Source organism: Geotrypetes seraphini, chromosome 7, assembly GCF_902459505.1.
Source record: "Geotrypetes seraphini chromosome 7, aGeoSer1.1, whole genome shotgun sequence".
In the NCBI taxonomy this organism is placed as follows: Eukaryota; Metazoa; Chordata; class Amphibia; order Gymnophiona; family Dermophiidae; genus Geotrypetes; species Geotrypetes seraphini.
Window position 1 is genome coordinate 46,323,959 of NC_047090.1, and position 22,433 is coordinate 46,346,391.

Here is a 22,433-nt window from a genome sequence, read left to right on the forward strand (position 1 = left end):
ATGTAATTTACAAACTTAAAAATGGGAGGTGAAAGGGCCTCATAAGTGGAATAGCCTAGGGCCTCTTTTCATCTAAATCCGGCCCTGGTTGTGATTGATACAAATTTAGAAGATGAGATAAAAGTGTAATTGGAAATGATTTGAAAAACTCCACAGTGAATCCATCACTACCCGGAGCGGATCCTACTCTGAGGGACTTCAACGCTATCTGGAGTTCCTTAAGCGATATAGACGCTTCAAGATTTTCTTTTATTTGCTCGGGAATTTTTGGCCCTTGAATTAACTTTAAAAATTCGAATCCCTCAATTTATCTAGTTGAATAAAGCTCAGAAGAATATAAAGCTTTGTAATAATCCAAAAATGATTTTAAAATATTTCTAATTTGAGAATGAATTTTACGTTTCTCGTCTTTAATAGCCATAATCTTCACTTATAATTAGCCAATAATCTTCCCGCTTTATTCGAGTTTCCATAATGCAGAGCTTGCTGAGAAAACAAATCTTTCCTAGCCAATTGTGAGGAAATCGCGTTATATCTATATTTAGCTTCCAACAGGGCCTGCAAAGAACATCAGGTTCTAATCTCCTTATGCTCCAGTCAGATCGGTAACCCTTTTGTAACATAACAAAGGTACAGGAAACAATCAACCTGAATGGTGACACCTACCTTTTGTAACAAGAGAGATCCAGCATACTTTGTTACAATGGCATACATCTCACCTCCAAAGGCATCTGCCCAAAGTTTCACCCTAGAACGGGATGCAAACATAGTATATGTTACAGCTAAAATAGGAGAATAGGCTAAAAGCAGAATAAATTTTTGATTTCATTCCATTGAAAAGCATTATAGAAAGAACTTCAAAAACATAAAACATGACACTCATTTTCACACAGAGGCCAAAGCATGGTTCTCTTCTCAGGCTTTTAAAGAAGGCTAACATGTTTATGCACTGAGGACAATTGTTATGCAATTGTACAGGATGCTTTAAGATAAATCTATGGAGAATGTGTATGAATTTAATTTAAAAATTTAAATTCTGCCAATTCCAATTATTCTAAGCAAAAACTATGAGCCCAATAGTCAAAGGATGCTGCTACCATGGCCTCTTTGAAAATTTTCTAGGGCTGACAACAGGGGCAAATTTAGGGTGGGGGAAAGGTTAGGAGCTTAGCACTGGCCCCAGATTCTATTAAATTGGGGGCCCAAATTTTCGACTAGCACACAAGTTTACTAGTGTAATTCGAAGAACAGTGTCAGTTGCATACCTAACTTGTTCAATTACCGTATTTTCACGCAGATAACGCGCACCCGTGTAAAACGCGCACACGGGTATAGCGCGCAGAAACCACGATTTTATGTACAAAAACTTTTATATACCGCGCATGCAGCCCGACTGTCCTTTCGCCCGCCCCGACTCTCCTCTGGCCACCCCGACTCTCCTTGAAAGTCCTGTCCCCCCTTGAAGGTCTGCCTGTCCGCCTTGAAGGTCTGTCCCCATCCTGAAAGCCTGATGCCCCCCCCCCGACGTCCGATACATCCCCCCCCGGCAGGACCACTCGCACCCCCACCCCGAAGGACCGCCGATATTGTCAGGGAGTTGGGGAGTCGGCCGGGCAAGAGGGCTTGGGCTCCCTCTTGCTCCGATCGTGGATGCGGGTGCGGGTGGGAGCGCGTGCGAGCGGTCGTTCGGGGTGGGGGTGCGAGCGGTCCTGCTGGGGGGGGTGAATCGGGCGTCGGGCGGGGTGGGAACTATGTAAAAAAAATTTTGTATACCGCGCTCACGCGTATAACGCGCGAGGGGTATGCGCGGTAGGTAAAAACGCGTATAACGCGCGAGGGGTATGCGCGGTAGGTAAAAACGCGTATAACACGCGCGTTATATGCGTGAAAATACGGTAGATATCAATTGGCATTAAGTAACAATAATAGCCCTTACTGTTTGCACTTTTTATCTGCTTAGAAAATCAATAAAGATTTACCAAAAAAAGAGTAACATACATCAGGCATGGAAATATTAATATCATAGCATATTATCTCAACCTCACCAACAGCACATATTATTCTAATAAAGGGATTTTAACAGCAGCTCAATTCGTTGTATCTCTCTGTAAACAAAGTGAGGAAACCTTCTCATTCAAAAAAATATATATAATAATCAGAGAGATGTAATGTTTATTTAAAAAAAGGCCTGAACAAACATGTGGGTTCCTGAATTGCAGTAGATTTCTACAGAACCGTACCATTCCGGACAATGCATTCCACATCAGTGGTCCAGCTATAGAGAGATATGAATTCCTTGTTCGTACATAGCGAATATCATTCGCTCTCCTTGTGTCTAGCAACCAATGGCTCTCAGATCTCAGCTTTCTCGGTGGGGTATATAATGTCAGTGGAGTACAACAGGTAAACATGGAGTAGAACAGGTAAACGTGAACTGATTGTTTATTCTTTCATAACGTACAAAGATGAGAAGACACTGCATGAAGTTACATGGTAATACTTTTAAAGCAATAGGAGAAAACTTTTTTTTTTCCACTCGATGAATAGTTAAGCTCTGGAACTCGGTGCTCGAGGATGTGGTAACAGTGGTTAGTGTATTTGGATTTAAAAAACAAATTTGGACAAATTCCTGGAGGAAACATCTATAATATACTATTACGGAGCTACCGGAGGGTGCCTGGGGAGAGAGGAGACTTTTGCCTGCACTGCAACAGCTACAACAACTTTCTGTCTGTTTGCCTGAACTTTCTCCTGCCTGTGGGACTGCTCCCAATTCAGCCAGGCATCGGAGGAGGTGGCCGGTGACATCATCGGGGTCCGTCTCCTCATGTGAAAAACTGCTGCAGCTGTTAGGCACAGCCGCAGGGCGAAGCCAAAGGGGCATGCTCTGCCCCTTGGGAGCCACAAGGCGTCAGGAGGTGTTGAGGAGTAAGCCATCTTTGAGTAAGATTTAATTTTTGTGTATATTAATGGGTAAAAGGAAAGTTAAACCCAAAAGCTCCACCCCTGCTGAAGCCGGCCCTATGGACCGCCATTTAATACCAGTGACTCCCTCACAAGTTAACCAAGAGTATGCTTCCATTTCAGGTGCATCCTTAAGTCCCCATTGAGAGGACTCTACTCCCTCCACCATTATCCGATAATAGGGAGCCTAAATTGGTCCCTATTGAAACTTCTGAGGAACCCCGAAAATCATTTACTGTATCCAAATTACAGCATATAAGCATTAACCTTATTGGATTCTAGTGATGATAATCGGTGTACCTCAGAGGACCCACAGGATATTACCTTGAAAGATTTGTGGTCGCTAAATAAGAATGTGGAAGGGGTATTAAGATCAGTTAAACAATCTTCAGATTTTTCAATTGAAGTTGTAAAGAAGTTGGAGAGTGTGGATTCCAATCTAGACTTGGTAGATAAAAGATTCATGTTGGTTGAAACACAGACATCCACGCTGCAGCAAGTTTCAACTTCTGCGGTTAAGGATGCCTGTGTAATTCATTCAAAATTGGAAACTATGGAGAATCTGTCACGGTCCAAAAATCTTCGATTTGTTAATTTTCCTATGACTCATTTGATATCTCATGAGATTTTATTATGAGCTTTGAACTGACCTTTGAAAGGAATCCAAGAATAAGAAGAGAAGCACTAGAATGACGTAACGGGGGAAGATTTTTATTTTATTAAGTTGGATAATTTCTATTTTCATTTATAGCTGAATCATCTCTCAAGTTTAATATTTCATTCCCTTTAGTTGTATTTGAACTTATGGTGGCTCCCCTAAATTAATGTGGGCTGGAAAATTTTGATTTGATATTTTTTATATCTTTTTGTTGTTTTTCTGATGTATATCTTTATCCTTTACTGTTCTTTAAGAATTGTATGAAAAAATTTGATAAATTTAAAAAAAAAAAAAAAAATCTACCATTAAGATAGACATGGGGAAAGGGATTGGGGCTTGTGCACTGCCTTTTTGTAATTTTATAACCACACTCAAAGTGGTTTATATATAGGTACTTCAAGCATTTTCCCTCTCTGTCCTGATGGACTCAAAATCTATCAAATATACCTGGGACAGTGGAAGATTAAGGGCTAGTTTCATTAACCTGACACTCCATGCCCGATCCGTGCAGGCCCGACCAATTCACGAAACAAAAAAAAATTAAAATGAAGGCGATCGGAGGAATGCCCCCCTCCGACCGCACAGATCGTTAGTGTGCGATCCTGACGCATGTGCAGACAAGTTTTTAAGTTTCAAGTTTTATTTTAATTTGATGAGTCACTTAATTTAATTTTTACTAAGCGATTTACAACATAGAAAAAAAATAACATTTATTTTAACATAATGTTTAAAAATTTTAAAACAATAGTTAAGACCAACAGACATACAGGCCAAACCGAGACACTAGGTAAAAACAGGGCAGAACTACAATTCAATATTTTTAGGGTACAGAAGAGAACCATAAATGGGAAAAAACATAAGGAGGGGGGAAGGTGAAAACCTGGAGGGTAATGTAAAATTTTTGAATATAATTTATAGATTAAAAGCATCTTTAAAAAGAAAGCTTTTTAAGTTACTTTCCCTGTAGATGGTCTGCGCATGCGTTTGGTGTCCGTTTTTGCTGGGGGGGGGGGGGTTTACTGGCTTCGACTCTCCTGATCTCCCAGGGAAGGGCAATCCCCATCAGCAGGAGCCTCTTCCCCTTCGCCGACACAAGTTCACTGCCCCGGCGAGTCCCTGCCATGAAGAGCCACAGCTAACACGTTTTCATTATAGCAGGGGACTTTTAAAAGCAGGCAATTATTGACTCTCCTGCTCTCTGCCGCTCTTCCCCGCAGTGCAGCCCCACTTTAAAACCACGGGCTCGCACTGCGAGGAAGAGAAGCAGAGAGCAGGGGAGTCGTGGCAGCAAGAGCAGGGCTCGGCTGGAAGGGGCAGAGAGCAGAGCTGCAGAGATGGGCTGCAGAGCTGGGATTTCAGGCCGAGGACAGTCGGAAAAGACGTTTGTGACTGGGCCCCAGCAGTCGCCTTTTGCGTTGATCGGCCAGACCAGTCGGTTTCCAAGATTTCTTTAGTGAATCGCGTCCCTGTCTACTTTGCATGCCGTTCCCCTCATTTGCATGCACGGATCGGAATCGGATCGGCACAGAGGTAAGTGAATCGGGCCGGAGTAAAATCGGGTCGCAAAGGGGTCAGAAACCGATTGGTACACGATCGGTTTGCTTAGTGAATCTAGCCCCAAGTTACTTGCCCAGGGTCACAGGAGTAGCACGGGGTTTGAACCCACAATGTCAGGGTGCTGAAGCTGTAGCTCTAACCGCCACATCATACTCTCCTGCTACTACTTGCCCTGGAATCAGTAGCATGGAATCTTGCTACTATCAAGGATTCTGACAGGTCTTGTGCCCTAGATTGGCTACTGTTGAAAGCAGGATACTAGGCTAGACAGATCCAAGTTTCCGAGTTTCTTGAGTTTGGACTTGAATTTGTCCAAAGAGGGCTCGATGCAGAGATCGAGTGGGAGGGCATTCCACAAAAAGTGGGCAGTAACCGAAAAGATAGCTTTACGGGTCATGTCATAAAATATTTCTCTTGTGGAAGGGATTGTAAGCAGTGTCCGGTACGGCTATTCTTATATTATTGTTTGTGCATGCATGGTGGTTCCCACCATCAGGAAAGACTGTATCTCTGTTATTGCCATACAGCCAAATACAAAATGGCACATTTTCATTTGGTAAGCACATGAAGCAAAACAGGATATGTGGTCGACATTTCCTATGACAGTCCATCCCTAGTGTTTCCATCTAGGGCAGGGGTGTCAAAGTCCCTCCTCAAGGGCCGCAATCCAGTCGGATTTTCAGGATTTCCCCAATGAATATGCATGAGATCTATTTGCATGCACTGCTTTTCATTTTGTATGCTAATAGATCTCATGCATATTCATTGGGGAAATCCTGAAAAACCGACTGGATTGCGGCCCTCGAAGAGGGACTTTGACACCCCTGATCTAGGGCAAGAACATGTACATGAAAAGGATCCTTAAGGAACAACTTTGATACCAAAAAGAGACCCAAGAAAACTATAATCACTTGTGTCCCCCAAAACATCACAAAAAACATGCATTTTGTGTATGACATGCATAGTGACAACACACAAACCTAGAGGAATGGGTAAAACGAGGATCTTGCAGGCCCCATGAACCTCGCGGATCTCTACCTCACATCCTTAAAAATTTGCTTACCTCAAGGGTGAGCGGGAACCGTGAGGTCTGTGGGATCCGGGAAATCCTTGTTTTACCCAATCCCCAAACCTAGGAAACTCTATGCATTGAGAGCAACTTTTTTAAGCTATTTACCCAGATGCTGTTTGCCACAAAAAAAAAAAAGGTTTAAATCTATGGGAATACTTATTTTCTTGGATGACTTTTTCAAGAGAAAGTGCTCTTACTTGCATGGATGGCTGTGGTGTACCAGTTATCAAAGAGAAAGCATCCACAAACTTTTCATCTGCCTGAAGTTTTGAAAATAGCCCAGAGAAAACTCGGTTTCTGTCACGGAACTTCCCGCAGGACTTGGAAACAGCAGCCGTGCACACAGCCCCGTTTGCGCGATCATTAACTCATACCAACATCTGTGCACAACGCACAGAATGAAAATCCCTGCATTTGAAATCATACCATCGTAGGAGCTTCAAGCAACAGCTCTCGTGTGATGGTTTGTCAAGATTTTTTCCCTGTATTGTAAGGGATAGGACTAACCCCCCCACCCTAAAAAAAACAAAAAAACACCTCTCTTCTGAGCTGCACACGTTAAGCGCCGCAGTTCAAATAGCAAACAGCACTGGAACCCGGTGAGAATGAGAAAACTCTCTTTGCTACCCATAGATACATACAAGTGATTAATAATGACTGCCCTTGCTGATTGGTGGGCATTTGATCGATATAAAGCAGAATGTAATTAAGGGCTCCTTTTATGAAGCCGCGTTAGCGGTTTAACGCATGCTAATTTGCCGGCCGTGGTAGCCACTACCGCTTCCTCTTAAGCAGGCGGTAGTTTTTCGGCTAGCGTGGGGGTTAGTGCACGCTAAAAATGTGCATGCGATAAAGCCGCTAACTCGGCTTCATAAAAGGAGCCCTAAGTCTAACGGAAAATAAGTCAAGAACTAAAAGAAAAGAAAACATTTGAAGCTTCTGAGTTTAAAAAAAAGTGTTTTTCTTTATTTTGTAGGCATCAAGGCTTACAATAAAACAGGAGAATGATCACGGTAGAGGAAAGGCTTACGTTTCAACTGGGATTTTCCTCTGGGACTCCACCGAGGCCAAGAGACAGCTGGGGAAGATAATCCACAGCATGGCCCACAGGCTCAGGGCTCGCCACACATAGCAGCTTAGGGACCCCCTCCTCGATCCCCTATCCACTAGGTACGAGGACACCAAAAAGCCCAGGTCCCGAGCAAGTCCCGAGCAAGCCATGTCACGGGCCTCTGGCCAGTCCCGTCCCCTGGCCTGGGAAGCGGTGTAGATGTAAGTCTTCTCCTCCCTCACTTGCCGTCCTGCCTCTTTCGGGGATCGATGGACATTTGCTGTGACTTAGGAAAGATCAGAGCAGGAAACTCAAGTGGCAGAGGCACAACTCAGATTCTGCTCCCTCTCTCTCTCTCAAAAAAAAGAAAAATGACGTTGCAAACCGAGTAACAATCCGAGAGATCAAAAACTAAACTTTCCCGAGGCAGAAACCCCCCCACGTGGTCTTGATCACCCTGCTTGCCGGAACCGAAGGAAGCTTGACACTTTTTTATTTCTCCCAGAGGAGTCCCAGACTCCCGGTAGCCACACGATCTGACAGTCTTTAATCTCCTGGCGAGCAGAGGCATTACCAGCAGCTTTGTGGAGGTGGGAGGTGGGTTTACACTCAACGCAGCAGGATTATTCTGCTTTCTGGAGACAGAGAAACATACCCAATCAGAGGACAGATTCCTCTTCGAGCCTGGTTAAAGAAAACAGCAAAATAGCTCAGTAACCCTCCCGAGCAAAACTGGAGGCAACCTGAGGAGTTCCCTTCAGATCGGCTTCTGTTGTGCCGTCCCGTGCTTATAAATCGGCAGTGACTGTATTTATTTCATAGACTTTGGGCTAGATTCACAAAGCAAACCGATCATGTACCGATCAGTTTGCGACCCCTTTACTATCAAATTTCCATCCGGCCTGATTCACTTACCTCTCCTGCAATCCGCTTCGAATCCGTGCATGCAAATGAGGTGAAATGCATGCAAATTGGACAGCGACTCAATTCACTACAAAACATTTCGGATCCGACTGGGCTGGCCACTCAACCCAAGAAGCAACTGCTGGAGACCAGTCGAAAATGTCTTTTCGACTTTCCAGCTCCATAGAAGCCCTGCTCTGCCCCGTGTCTCCTGCCTGCTCGCCCCGATCTTCCAGCCCTGCTTTCTGCCCTGAGCTCCTACTCTCTGCCGCCTTCCCTGCAGTGCGAGCCCGTGGGTTTAAAGCATCAGATGATGCGCTGGGGCGGTGGGCCGGAGCAGGAGGATTTTTCTTCTGCTCCCGAAGAGAAGACCGTCAGCATAAGAACAGAAGGATACAGGCACCCCTCCTGCTCCTGAAGATGGGAGCCTCGAAGGAGCAGGAGGGACCAGGCACCCCTCCTACTCCCAACAATTGTAAAGGTACTGGGTGGGCCCAGCCTGACCGCCTGGGCCAACCAGGGGTGGGAGGCCTAGGAGCAGGAGGGACCGAGCACCCCTCCTGCTACCAACTTTGGGGTCTGGTCGGGTGTTCTGTGTCGGGGGGAGGGGCTGTGCCGGTCGGAGGGGGGAGTGCCGCGCTGCTTTTTTTTTCTGTTTTAACATTGATGGCAAGAGGGAGTTGGCATCCCTCCTGCTTTTTTCTCTGGGTGGCGGGGGAGGGGGGGCGCGGCAGACAGAGCAGAGCAGGGCAGGCGCAGCACAGCAGGGCAGGCTGGAGAGATTGCGGCCTGGGGGAGGGGGTGGCAGGCAGATCTCTCTTGCTTGCTCCCGGACTCTCCTGCTCTCTGCCGCCATTCCCCGCAGTCCAGGCCTGCTTTAAAACTATGAGCTTGCACTGTAGGGAATGGCGGCAGAGCGCAGGAGAATCTGAGAACAGGCAAGAGAAATCTGGGCTGGGCTGAGCCCTGACAGCAGTGACAGGAAGCTGCTTCTCCTGTCACTACTGTCAGGGTGTGCGCATGAGTGGGGATTGCTCTGGCCGTGGGTAGGGGGCGTGCTAACGATCGTCTCCATTTGCATGCAGGCCTTTACTGAATCAGTTGGCCGGCATGCAATAGGAAACGGATCGTGCACGGTTTGGAGGTTTAGTGAATCCTGCCCCGGATAGGAATCCTGCCCCGGATAGGAAAGGACATGAAATAAAGATGGGCCTATACTATCGTCCACCCGGGCAAACCGGAGATATCGACAGAGAAATGGAAACCGAGATGAAGCGAGAATGCAAAAGTGGTTACACAGTTATTATGGGAGACTTCAACTACCCCGGGATAGACTGGAAACTTGGAAGCTCCAGATGTGCTAGAGAGACAGAATTTCTGGAGGCTACACAAGATTGTTTCATGGAGCAGCTTGTTAGAGAACCGACGAGAGGAAATGCCACTCTGGATCTAATCCTAAATGGGTTAATGGGCCCTGCAAAGGAAGTGGAAGTAATGGGACCGTTGGGAAACAGCGATCATAATATGATCAAGTTCAAAGTTGAAGTAGGAATACCGAAAGGAAAGAGAACCATAGCAACAACTTTCAACTTCAGGAAAGGAAACTATGAAGCAATGAGGGAAATGGTAAGGAAGAAACTTAGGAACACTTCCAAGAAATGGCAAACGGTAGAACATGCCTGGCTTTTTTTCAGGGACACGGTGAGCGAGGCGCAAAATTTGTACATACCCAGATTCAGAAAGGGGAGCAAAAAGAGTCGAACAAAAGACCCGGTATGGCTGACTAAAATAGTGAAGGAAGCGATAGGCAATAAGAAAAATTCATTCAGGAAATGGAAAAAGGACAAAACTGAGGGGAACTGGATGGAGCATAGGAAGTATCAAAAAGAATGTCACCGAGTGGTTCGAAAAGCCAAAAGAGAGTATGAAGAGAAGCTAGCCAGGGAGGCACGAAATTTCAAACCATTCTTCAGATATGTTAAAGGGAAACAGCCAGCTAGGGAGGAGGTGGGACCGCTGGATGATGGAGACAGGAAGGGGGTAGTGAAGGAGGAGAAAGAAGTCGCAGAAAGACTTAACATGTTCTTTTCGTCTGTATTTACGAACGAAGACACAACCAACTTACCGGAACCTGAGCAATTCTTCAATGGAAATGAAGCAGAAAAATTAACATCCATGGAAGTGAGCCTTGAAGATGTGCGCAGGCAGATAGAAAAACTAAAAACTGACAAATCCCCGGGTCCAGACGGAATCCATCCAAGGGTTCTGAAGGAATTAAAGGAGGAGATAGCAGAACTATTGCAGCAAGTTTGCAACCTATCCCTGAAAACAGGTGTGATACCAGAGGATTGGAAGATAGCCAACGTCACGCCCATCTTCAAAAAGGGATCAAGAGGTGACCCGGGAAACTACAGACCTGTGAGTCTGACCTCGGTTCCGGGGAAAATGGCAGAAGCGCTGATAAAAGAAAACATCGATGAACATTTGGAAAGAAATGAACTTCTGATACCAAGCCAACATGGTTTCTGCAGGGGGAGATCGTGCTTAACTAACTTATTGCACTTCTTCGAAGGAATCAACAAACGGACGGATAAAGGAGACCCCATAGACATCGTATACCTAGATTTCCAAAAAGCCTTTGACAAGGTGCCTCACGAGCGTCTACTCCGGAAACTGAAGAACCATGGGGTGGACGGAGATGTGCATAGATGGATCAGAAACTGGTTGGCGGGTAGGAAACAGAGGGTAGGGGTGAAGGGCCACTACTCGGACTGGAAGAGGGTCACAAGTGGTGTTCCGCAGGGCTCGGTGCTCGGGCCACTACTATTTAATATATTCATAAATGATCTAGAAATAGGGACGACGTGTGAGATAATAAAATTTGCAGACGACACCAAACTATTCAGTGGAGCTCGGACTAAAGAGGACTGCGAAGAATTACAAAGGGACCTGAATAAACTAGGGGAATGGGCGACGAGATGGCAGATGAAGTTCAACGTTGAGAAATGTAAAGTACTGCATGTGGGAAGCAGAAACCTGAGGTACAACTATACGATGGGAGGGATGTTATTGAATGAGAGTACCCAAGAAAGGGACTTAGGGGTAATGGTGGACATGACAATGAAGCCGACGGCACAGTGCGCAGCGGCCGCTAAGAGAGCGAATAGAATGCTGGGTATAATCAAGAAGGGTATTACAACCAGGACGAGAGAAGTTATTCTGCCGTTGTATCGGGCGATGGTGCGCCCACATCTGGAATACTGCGTCCAATATTGGTCGCCGTACCTTAAAAAGGATATGGCGATACTCGAGAGGGTTCAGAGGAGAGCGACACGTCTGATAAAAGGGATGGAAAACCTTCCATATGCTGAGAGATTGGAGAAACTGGGTCTCTTTTCCCTGGAGAAGAGGAGACTTAGAGGGGATATGATAGAGACTTATAAGATCATGAAGGGCATAGAGAGAGTAGAGAGGGACAGATTCTTCACACTTTCAAAAAATAAAAGAACAAGAGGGCATCTGGAAAAGTTGAAAGGGGACAGATTCAAAACAAATGCTAGGAAGTTCTTCTTTACCCAACGTGTGGTGGACACCTGGAATGCGCTTCCAGAGAATGTAATAGGGCAGAGTACGGTACTGGGATTTAAGAAAGGATTGGACGGTTTCCTGCTGGAAAAGAGGATAGAGGGGTATAAATAGAGGATTTCTGCACAGGTCCTGGACCTGTTGGGCCGCCGCGTGAGCGGACTGCTGGGCATGATGGACCTCAGGTCTGACCCAGCAGAGGCATTGCTTATGTTCTTATGTTCTTATGTTCTTTGTTGTTTTTTTTTTACTATGATTCAAATCACCTCTAGTTCAAGGAGTGGAGGAGTAGCCTAATGGTTATAGGAGTGGGCTTTGGGGAAGCCCGGTTCACAAATCTTACTGCCTATCCTTGTGACTGGTCTTGGGCAAGTCATTCCCCCCACCCCAACCCCCCTCCCCAAGTCAGGGAAATATCCACTAGCCCTGAACCACCATGGGAAGGGGAAAGACACAAAAACTTTAAGAACAATATATTATATGGAAAAAATTGGTGGGATAAACACAGAGTATCCATTTATAGAAAGAGGCTTGAAACAAAAGTTAAGTGACTTCATGGCAGCTGATGTGTCATGATGGACAGCAACTCTAAAAGACAGGGAGTAAAGCTAATGCTAAGCAGACCTTTAGGGCCTGTGTCCCCAAATTGGTAAAGGCAAAATCAGGATGGGCTGGGGTGGGTTCTGATGGTTTGCCAATTGCCTTATTTGTGACGACAGCATTCAATTATGAAAAAGCTAATATCCTAGAGTAGCAGATGCAGCTCCAACAGACCGATGGACCATGGATGTCTTATCTGCTGACATTTACTATGTTACTATGCTTATTTCATTATTTACTACCACTACCCATACTGGAGCTAATGTATAGTGGGGATTGTACTCACACAAGAACATAAGAGATGCCGCTGCTGGGTCAGACCAGTGGTCCATCGCACCCAGCAGTCTGCTCACGCGGCAGCCCTTTTGGTCAAAGACCAGTGCCCTAACTGAGACTAGCCTTACCAGCATACGTCCTTGTTCAGTAGGAACTTGTCCAACTTTATCTTGAATCCCTGGAGGGTGTTTTCCCCTATGATAGCTTCCGGGAGAGCGTTCCAGTTTTCCACCACTCTCTAGGTGAAGAAGAACTTCTTTACGTTTCTCATCTGAGTTTAAAGGCCTGGCCTAATATCCAGCACCTTGTAGCAGATGCATAGATTCAGATCCCAGAAACAAACAGATTTCAGGCTGGAAATATAAGCCACATTGTGCCACTTTAGAGAATGAGCTAGTATACAAAGTGCCAAAGCATTTACAGATATCTCTTTCTCTCTCTCAAGCCATATATAGTTTATTTTATTGCTCCATTTGTAGGCTTCTAATACCAACAACTTATTTAAACAACTGTTAAATAAGCTTTTAGGGTGTAACTCTTACTGTATACATTTAGAAGTTAACTTTATCACTGCACTGGAATTCCAATAAAACTAACAACACAGACTGGTGATTTTCTCTCTTTGTGTCACCAAACTGCAACCATTCCAAACATACTTCCTTGCCACTGTTGAAGCTATCTACACTTCTCCCTCCTGATTCGCGGGGGATAGGGGCAGAGTCGGACCACCAATGGTGAAATACCGCGAATATCTTCTGGTCCGGCTCTGACCCACCCCTGCCTCCCTCCCGCCTTCCCCCCGGCATCCCGGCCTTACCTGGTGGTCTAGCAGGCTTTTGGTGCAGGAGCGATCTTCCTACGCTCCTGCCCCATGCAGATCGCCAATAGGAAATGGCTGCCGTGAGTTCCCGTGGTCTCTCGAGACTACGGCGGGAGCTCACAGCAGTAACTCTACACAACCAAGGGATTCAACAAGAAAAGAATTATATATGAATTGTATTATTAAATAGGAACAAGAACATAAGAATTGCCATACTGGGACAGACCGAAGGTCAATCCAAGCCCAGTATCCTGTTTCCAACAGTGGCCAACCTAGGTCCCAAGTACCTAGCTAGATGAATAGATGAAGAGCACTGGGTAAGCTCTTCAAGTAGGTACCAATTGGTATTTAGCAGGTGATAAATTTACAAAGGTAACAGGATGTTAAAGTTACTACTTAAAGTTGGTAGAAATTCAAGTTAACTGCTATAAAATCAAAACCATTTCATATGTCTACACAAATTCAATTATTTCTTCATTCCCCGCAGTAATTCAATTACTAGAGCTCAATTCTGGACTAATAACCTTTAAAGAACATAACAACAGATAAGTACAGAACTATTTCTCCTCACTTATATGATTTCAGTTCTGTTCACTAAGATTTTGGTTCTTTGTTCTCAAATTCTTCTATGCTTATCCTTCCAGGTATCAACAGGTTCACATTTAACCAGGATTCCTTCAGGTAAATATACTACAGTACACTTTTACCAAAAACTTAGATATAGATACTCAGATCTGAGGTGTGTTTCATTGGAATAAATATGGCCTATTACAACATATTTGTGTGCACACAGTGTTACCAGTCTAGGAAAGGCTCTGGAAATGTTGCAGCTGTCTCATGTTGGGTACTATGATCCTTCAGGGTCCACATCTCTGCAGGCGCTTGGGGTCCACTCGCTGACTCAGGAACTCCTAACTTAACAAATCAATAAAGCAAAATCCTAAATCCCGGTCCTCAATCAGTGGAAGGGGCTTCTGGCAAAGGAACTTTTTTTTTAATTACCCTGCTAAGCCATGACATGCACTAGTCATCTTTGGAGATAATATGAAAGGAAGAAGTCAGGGTTGGTAGAGTGGGAATTTGGAAATTGTTAAAATGTCTTTGCAATTTGTATTTTGGATTTATTTATTTATACCCTGCCTTTCCCAAGGTGGGTCACAATGAAATACATGCATAAGCAAATTCACATACATTACAACAGATAAAACATCAAGAAAACAATAATGTAAAGTATCGTAAAATTACAAAGAGGCTACCAGCACCTCACATCAAAAAATTTTAAATCAAATCCCATATTTTATCTTACAGAAAAGATGTTTTGTCAACATTTTCTTGAAACACCTCAAATTTATTGGCTGCCGTAAATATCCTGGGAGCTTATTCCATTCCTGAGGACCTACACTCAAAATCAGACTAGCTCTAGACATAGCTAGCCGCAGTTGTTTCGCTGTCAGAATATGTAGGTCAGCTTGAGTCATCGAACGCAACCCATGCTGCGGTTCATATGGCAGAATGTTGTCCATCAAATGCTCCGGCGTCTTAGGGTGAATACAAAGATACACTATGACTAATAATTTATAAAGAATTTGATGTTCTAATTTCAACCAATACCATGATATATAGCAGTGTTTTTCAACCTTTTGACACCTGTGGACCGGCAGAAATAAAAGAATTATTTTGTGGACCGGCAAACTACTAGGACTAAAATTTAAAAAACCCGTTTCCGCCCCATCTCCGCAAGCTCGGTCACCTCAGTAACTATAGAAAAATAGACAAATATAGTGCAAAATATAGACAGCAGATATAAATTCTCAAAACTGACACGTTTTGATCACTAAATTGAAAATAAAATCATTTTTCCTACCTTTGCTGTCTGGTGATTTCATGAGTCTCTGGTTGCGTTTCCTTCTGTCTGTGTATCCTTTCTTTCATTTCTTTCTTTCTGCACTCAGGCCCATGAATTGTCCCTTTCTATTCCCTCCCTCTTTCCTTCCTATGTCCTTAGTGCCCCCAGTGCCTCCTTCCCATGTCTTTAGTGCCCCTTCCTGTCTTTAGTGCCCCCAATGCTTCCTTCCCATGTCTTTAGTGTCCCCAGTGCCTCCTTCCCAAGTCCTTAGTGCCCCTTCCTATGTCTTTAGTGCCCCCAGTGCCTCCTTCCCATGTCTTTAGTGCCCCCAGTGCCTCCTTCCTATGTCTTTAGTGCCCCCAGTGCCTCCTTCCTATGTCCCTCTCATTGCCTTCCACACTTTTTCCCACCCCCACCCCCCAAGCCAGCCTGCCTTCCTGTCTACCTCTCTCCCTCTCTCCCTGGCCAAAGCCAGCCTGCTTGCCTGCCTACCTTCTTCCCTCCCTGCCACGATTAGCTGGCCCAGAACGTCCTCTCCGACGTCAGAATTGACATCGGAAAGAAGACTTCCTGTCGGCTTTAGCAGCAGTAGCAGGGCGGTATGATAGCAGCCGAACCGGGAAAAGGAAGAAGGGAGGCTTTTTTTTTTTTGCGCGCAACAGGTAGGGACAGGAAATGATCGCCTGTCCCATTGTCCCCGAAAACAGTTTCAGGACACTGTCCCGAAGCTGTGTGTGGGGATAATGGGACAGGAGGTTTTAATCTTGCCGGCCCTGCGCGGACCGGCAGAAATTTCCTGCGGACCGGCACCGGTCCACGGACCGGCAGTTGAAGAACAGTGATATATAGCATTCTGTTACATGAGCACTCTTTCTTAGTCGAAACAAAGTTCGAACAATCGAGTTCTGGGTTACCTGCAGCACACCCAATGCTGATGCAGGTATACCCAGAAAAACCATATTGCAGTAGTCTAGACATGATAATACCACACTCTGCAAGTCAGTTCTAAACATATGGCTGACAAATATGGGCAATCAAAACAGGATAGTGAAAAATATATATCAACAAAAATATAACAAGTACTGCACCAAGTTGATATAAGGAGTTTTACCTATCAGGAGGAAAAGATCTCAGATATTTACCACATAGGGAACATATATGTTTTCTCCCTATATTGCTGTGGCAAGTGGGTGTCTTTCATTGATCAAAAACCTCCTTTAAGTTTTTTTAATTTTTATCATAAATATTTTTAATATAATCTTGATTTTTTATCTTTTTCAAATATTAAAGTGAAACTAACTTCATAACTAAAATAGACTATAAAGTGCAAAAAATATTACTTATCTGCTTCTTTTATGAATGTAGAAATTTCTAGGGAAAGTGCTGAGTGCATAGATGAAAGTGCTTCAATAAAGGTGCTTCGAATAAAGTGCTTTATGCCTGAATGAAAGAAATATTGCACATTAGATAAAGTGCAAATGCTTTAAGCTGCCACAATATATCACAATAAGCTGGCTAAAAAACAGCACTTATCTCAAGAAGCTATCACGCTATGGAAATGCAGCGTGTTCAGGAAGTCACTCAGACGCCAAGAAAACTGAAGCGCCGGACATACTGGAAAAAGCACTCGTAAAGCAACTTTCCACTATATGTTCATTTAGTTCATACTACGGGCCCCGTTTCGCCCCAAAAGGGCTTCATCAGGAAGCATACTTAAAACATAAATGAAATAAGAATTGTTAGAGAAAGATTCAAAAGTTAAAAGTCATTATAAACAATGAATATCATATAGAGTCAAGCGTACTTACTTAGTGTCTGCAAAGAATCAATTCAGTACACATCAAACCCTAAATAAAATGGCGCTTTTATCTAGAGGAACGCCTACACATGCGCATTAGAATCACTCAAAGCATGACAAAATTTAAAGTGATATTCAATGTAGTTGAAAGTTAATGACTGGTATGTAGAAAAAAGAAGAAAAAGAAAAAGAAAATCACAGTTAGATATTAGATCAGGCCATCCATGATGTGATGTTAAATAAAACTTGACCATTCGACTTTAGAGTTCAAACCATATGGGTGCACACTATTCAATCTGAAAATCCATCTCGATTCACGTTGTTTGAGACGTCCAATGCGATCTCCTCCCCTAGAAAACTTGGGTTCTACATCAATTGCAAAGCAACGTAAATCATGTCTTTAGTGCCCCCAGTGCCTCCTTCCTATGTCTTTAGTGCCCCCAGTGCCTCCTTCCTATGTCCCTCTCACTGCCTTCCACACTTTTTCCCACCCCCACCCCCCAAGCCAGCCTGCCTTCCTGTCTACCTCTCTCCCTCTCTCCCTGGCCAAAGCCAGCCTGCTTGCCTGCCTACCTTCTTCCCTCCCTGCCACGATTAGCTGGCCCAGAACGTCCTCTCCGACGTCAGAATTGACATCGGAAAGAAGACTTCCTGTCGGCTTTAGCAGCAGTAGCAGGGCGGTATGATAGCAGCCGAACCTGGAAAAGGAAGAAGGGAGGCTTTTTTTTTTTTGCGCGCAACAGGTAGGGACAGGAAATGATCGCCTGTCCCATTGTCCCCGAAAACAGTTTCAGGACACTGTCCCGAAGCTGTGTGTGGGGATAATGGGACAGGAGGTTTTAATCTTGCCGGCCCTGTGCGGACCGGCAGAAATTTCGTGCGGACCGGCACCGGTCCACGGACCGGCAGTTGAAGAACAGTGATATATAGCATTCTGTTACATGAGCACTCTTTCTTAGTCGAAACAAAGTTCGAACAATCGAGTTCTGGGTTACCTGCAGCACACCCAATGCTGATGCAGGTATACCCAGAAAAACCATATTGCAGTAGTCTAGACATGATAATACCACACTCTGCAAGTCAGTTCTAAACATATGGCTGACAAATATGGGCAGCAAACTTAATTTGAAAAATACCTTTTTTTACTACTGCACATACATGCCTCCTGAATGTCAGACAAGAATCTACTAAAACCCCTAAATATTTAACCTCCATGGATATTGTGACAGTAGTGTCTAATAGGTCAATTTTATCAGTGTCCAGTGTTTCAGTGATGGATATTACAGCCAGAAAAGTTTGTGCCTGTTTGTTTCCAAGGGGTGCTGAAAAGTTCTCATCCCAACCAAGAAGAGAATGACGTAGATATGATTCAATCAGTGATCTGAAACAAAGTCAAAATCTAGAATTTCATTTCTACAAATTGGCACTTAACAAAATAAGATAACACTCTTTTCAGCTACAGTGGCAAAATAGCACTCCAGAGTTTAGAATCCACCGAATCCACCGTTCTAGGATTCAAAGGCAAATTAGATGCAAATCTCCTTACGAGAGGCATAGAGGGATACGGGTGACTAAAACTACATTAGGTGTGCACCTGACTGGGCCTCCGCATGTGCAGATCACAGGACTCGATGGACCATGGGTTTGATCCAGTGGTGGCAGTTCTTATGTTCTAGAATGCTAGTGGGTTGGGCTGAGAACTTTTCAGCACCCCCCTCGTATGACTGTGCATGTACCATAATATTATGACTCCTAATGTAGGCTTCCAAATGCCGAAACACAGCCCCGTGCTGAGTTGTAGCTTGGTAGTGGACACTGAGAGTTCTTTTAACCTGTTACTTAATAAAAATGTCATTTGGACCTCATCAGGGCAGTGGCATAATAGGGGGGTGGGGCACCAGAACCTCTCCATCCCACATGCTATGCTTACACCCTCTCTTACCCCTGCCATACCTCTTTAAATCTTCATCAGTGTGACCAATTTCTCTGTCCTGCTACTCATGCTGGCCTGGCTCCCTTCTGAAATCACTTCTGGGTCGCAAGGTCAGGAAGTGACATCAGAGGGAAAGCCAACGCTGGCAAAAGCAGCAGACCGGAGAAGCTGCTTGCGCTGTTGAAGATTTAAAGAGGTACAGGGGGCAGAGAGGGTGTAAGTGTGGCAGGTGGGGATAGGGAAGGAGTAGAGGTAGGCAGGGGGTAGTGAGGAGGGCACGAGAGAGTGCCACCACCCTGGGAGCCTCCTACTCTCACAACGCCAGTGCTTCAGGCCTCTTCCTTAGTGTTCTTGGCTGGCATTTGTGCACCAACAATTAGGCATGCCCACTTATACCATGTCATGCATAAGCCCACCTTGTCTCTATTCTCTTAGGCACCATTTTACAAAGCTGCACAGCCGAATGACCTACAGCAAATGTTCCAACACCCATTCAGTTCCTATGGGCATCGGAGCATTTACTGCACCGGCTCGCACTGCCAGCTTTTGTAAAAGGGGGGTTAGCGGGTTATGATAAGAATACCGCTGAGCACACAGCTAATACATATAAGGAGCATAATTTTAAAAAAACAACATCTAAGTCCCCTTTTGGCCTAAGCCCCTATACGCTGAAAGTAGCAGCAGGGAAATGAAGTGGCATACCTAGCTTATGTGACACCCGGGGACCATCATTTCTTGACACCCCCCCATCTGTATGAAAAACATGATTTTTAGTAACAAGCCACATGTCACACATGAGTACCTAGGAAAAGGCAGCATCTTACATACTGCAGTGAGCCGTACAACATCAATACACCCATTGTAAAACTAAATAAGCCAGACTAGTACAGATCAATCCTAACAAAAAACCATGTCTTTCGAACACACAGAACACAGAAAACACCTTCGCCTAGTATGGAATATGTAATCACAAACTAACCCCTCCCTCTTTTACAAAACTGTAGTGTGGATTTAGTCATGGTGGTAACAGCTCTGATGCTCATAGAATTCTGAGCATCAGAGCTGCTACAACCATGGCTGGCGCTAAAAAACGCTCCACAGTTTTGTAAAAGGGGGGGGGGGGAGGATAAAATAGAAATACATAGCAAAGGTTAAATTGAACCAGTAAGAAGCTGGACTCTGCATACAGTGCACCACAGAAACAATGACACATGTCTCCTAAAGCAATAAATAGAAATTTTTTTTCTACCTTTGTCTTTTGTGGTTTCTGCTTTCCTCATCTTCTTGTAACTCTCTTCCTTCCATCCACTGTCTGCCGTCTCTCTTCCCCTATATGGCATCTTCTCTCCTTCTATGCCCCTTCCAGAAACTGTATGCCTCCCCCTTCCATCTCTCCTTTCACTCCCATTGGTCTGGCATCTCTCTCCTCTCCTTCCCTCTCCCACACCTCTCCTCTGCAATCCCTTTCCCTTTTTCCCTCATTTTCCTTTTCAATTTATTTCTGCATCTGTCTGGATTACATTCTTACTACCCTCTCATCAATGTCCTTTTTTACTGTCTACCTAAAGCTTGCCACCTCTTTCCCTCACCCCTCCAGCGTTTCCCTAACTCAATCCTTTTCTTCCCATCATGTTCCCTCCTTTTATTTATCCCCTCCTTCCATCGTGTACCCTCTTTCTCCAACCCTTCCATCTAGTACCTTCTCTCTCTGTCCACTTCCATCCAGCATCTGCTCCCCTCTTTCTCTCCTCCCATTTCCTTCCTGCATTTGCTCCCTTATCTCTCCCATCTGCACTTCCATCCAGCATAGGCCCCCCACTACCATCCAATGTCTGCCCTTTCTCTCGCCATCCACCCCTCTTCAATCAGCATCTGCCCCCTTTCTTTCCCTCCAATATCCTTCCCCCTTATGTCTCTCCCCTTTCTCTGTACATCAATTCTATCAGCACCACCCGTCCATACCACCCTGCCCCCTTTCTTTCCCTCCACCATTCTTCCATTCCAGCAATCTTGCTCCTTTCTCTCCCTTCATTCAGCAAGGTCCCACGATGACTGTAGCTGCCGGCTGCCAGTCCACCCCACTCCGATGTACTTGCTCTGGAGTGGACTCAGCAGCCGCATGCTGGAAGGTCCCGCGATGACCTGTCTGCTGGCTCTGCTCTGGAAGAAGTAAATTACGTTGGAGAGGGTGGACCCGGCAGACGCAGGGAGTTGTGGCAAAGTCCTGCAATGACTGCGTCTGCCGGGTCCACCCCTTCTGACATAACTTACTTCTTACAGAGCAGAGTCGGCAGATGAGTCATCATGGGACCTTCCTGCACCTCAGTGCAGCTGCCGACTCTGCTGCAGAAAAAGTAAGTCAGACGTAACGTGACCATTTATTTTTTTCATCAAAAGGGGACATCTATTAATTGACTGAGTATCCTTTCTTTCATTTCTTTCTTTCTGCACTCAGGCCCAACAATTGTCCCTTTCTATTCCCTCCCTCCTTCCTTCCCATGTCCTTAGTGCCCCCAGTGCCTCCTTCCTGTGTCCATAGTGCCTCCAGTGCCCCGTCTTGTGTCCTTAGTGTCCCCAGTGCCTCCTTCCCATGTCCATAGTACCCCCAGTGCCTCCTTCCCATGTCCATAGTGCCCCCAGTGCCTCCTTCCTGTGTCTATAGTGCCCCCAGTGCCTCCTTCCCGTGTCCTTAGTGCCCCCAGTGCCTCCTTATGTCCCCCCCACACTGCCTTCCAGATTTTCTCCACCCCCAAAGCCAGCCTGCCTGTCTGCCTACCTATCTCCCTCCCTTCCTGCTGCGCTAAAGCCAGCCAGCTTGCCTGCCTACATCCTGCATTACCTACCACAGAAAGAAAAAAAAAGCGCCTCTCCCCTTTCTTTCTCCCGGTCCGCGCCTGCAATCTTACCTCCACCCGCCAACAAGAAGTCTTTCCGACGTCGGAGAGGACATTCCGGGCCAGCCAATCACTGCCTGGCTGGCCCGGAACGTCCTCTCCGATGTCTGAATTGACGTCGGAAAGACTTCTTGTCGGCGGGGGAGGTAGGATTGTAACGGCGCGGCTGGGGGAAAGGAAGGGCTGGAAGACCTGGCCGGCTGTGCACCCCCCCCCCCCCCCAAGCCGTGCACACGGGGTGGATCGACCCCCCCCCCCTTGGTACGCCATTGGGGAAATGTCCATTCTAAAAAAAAAAGTCCAAAATGTGGGGTTTTTTTTGAGACTGGCCTACCTCTACATTCAGCAGTTTAATCGTCCAGACCACCACTACGTTTTTTGTTTGGTTTTTTACCCCATTCACGTCAATGAAGCCTTCAAAAATTACAATTGCTTTTGGTACTAACTGAAGAGGGCTGCAAAAAAAAAAAATATTC

The 22,433-nt window shown here is 45.3% G+C and overlaps 1 protein-coding gene across 7 annotated transcripts in view; it reads right to left on the minus strand.

Moving 5' to 3' along the window:
- Window positions 1-22,433, minus strand: part of CACNA2D4 (calcium voltage-gated channel auxiliary subunit alpha2delta 4) — a 577,533-nt gene that overhangs the window by 528,506 nt on the left and 26,594 nt on the right. For 5 of the 7 annotated variants that reach the window (XM_033951431.1, XM_033951428.1, XM_033951430.1 and 2 more), the window contains exons 1-2: window positions 7,282-7,837; window positions 667-748 (exon numbers count right to left, since the gene is read on the minus strand). In XM_033951431.1, coding sequence (XP_033807322.1) covers window positions 667-748; window positions 7,282-7,472 — 273 coding nt within the window. In that variant the 5' untranslated portion in view covers window positions 7,473-7,837. Of the gene's footprint in view, window positions 1-666; window positions 749-7,281; window positions 7,838-22,433 lie in introns of those variants that run through there. The other 2 variants (XM_033951433.1, XM_033951432.1) reach the window with 1 other exon arrangement.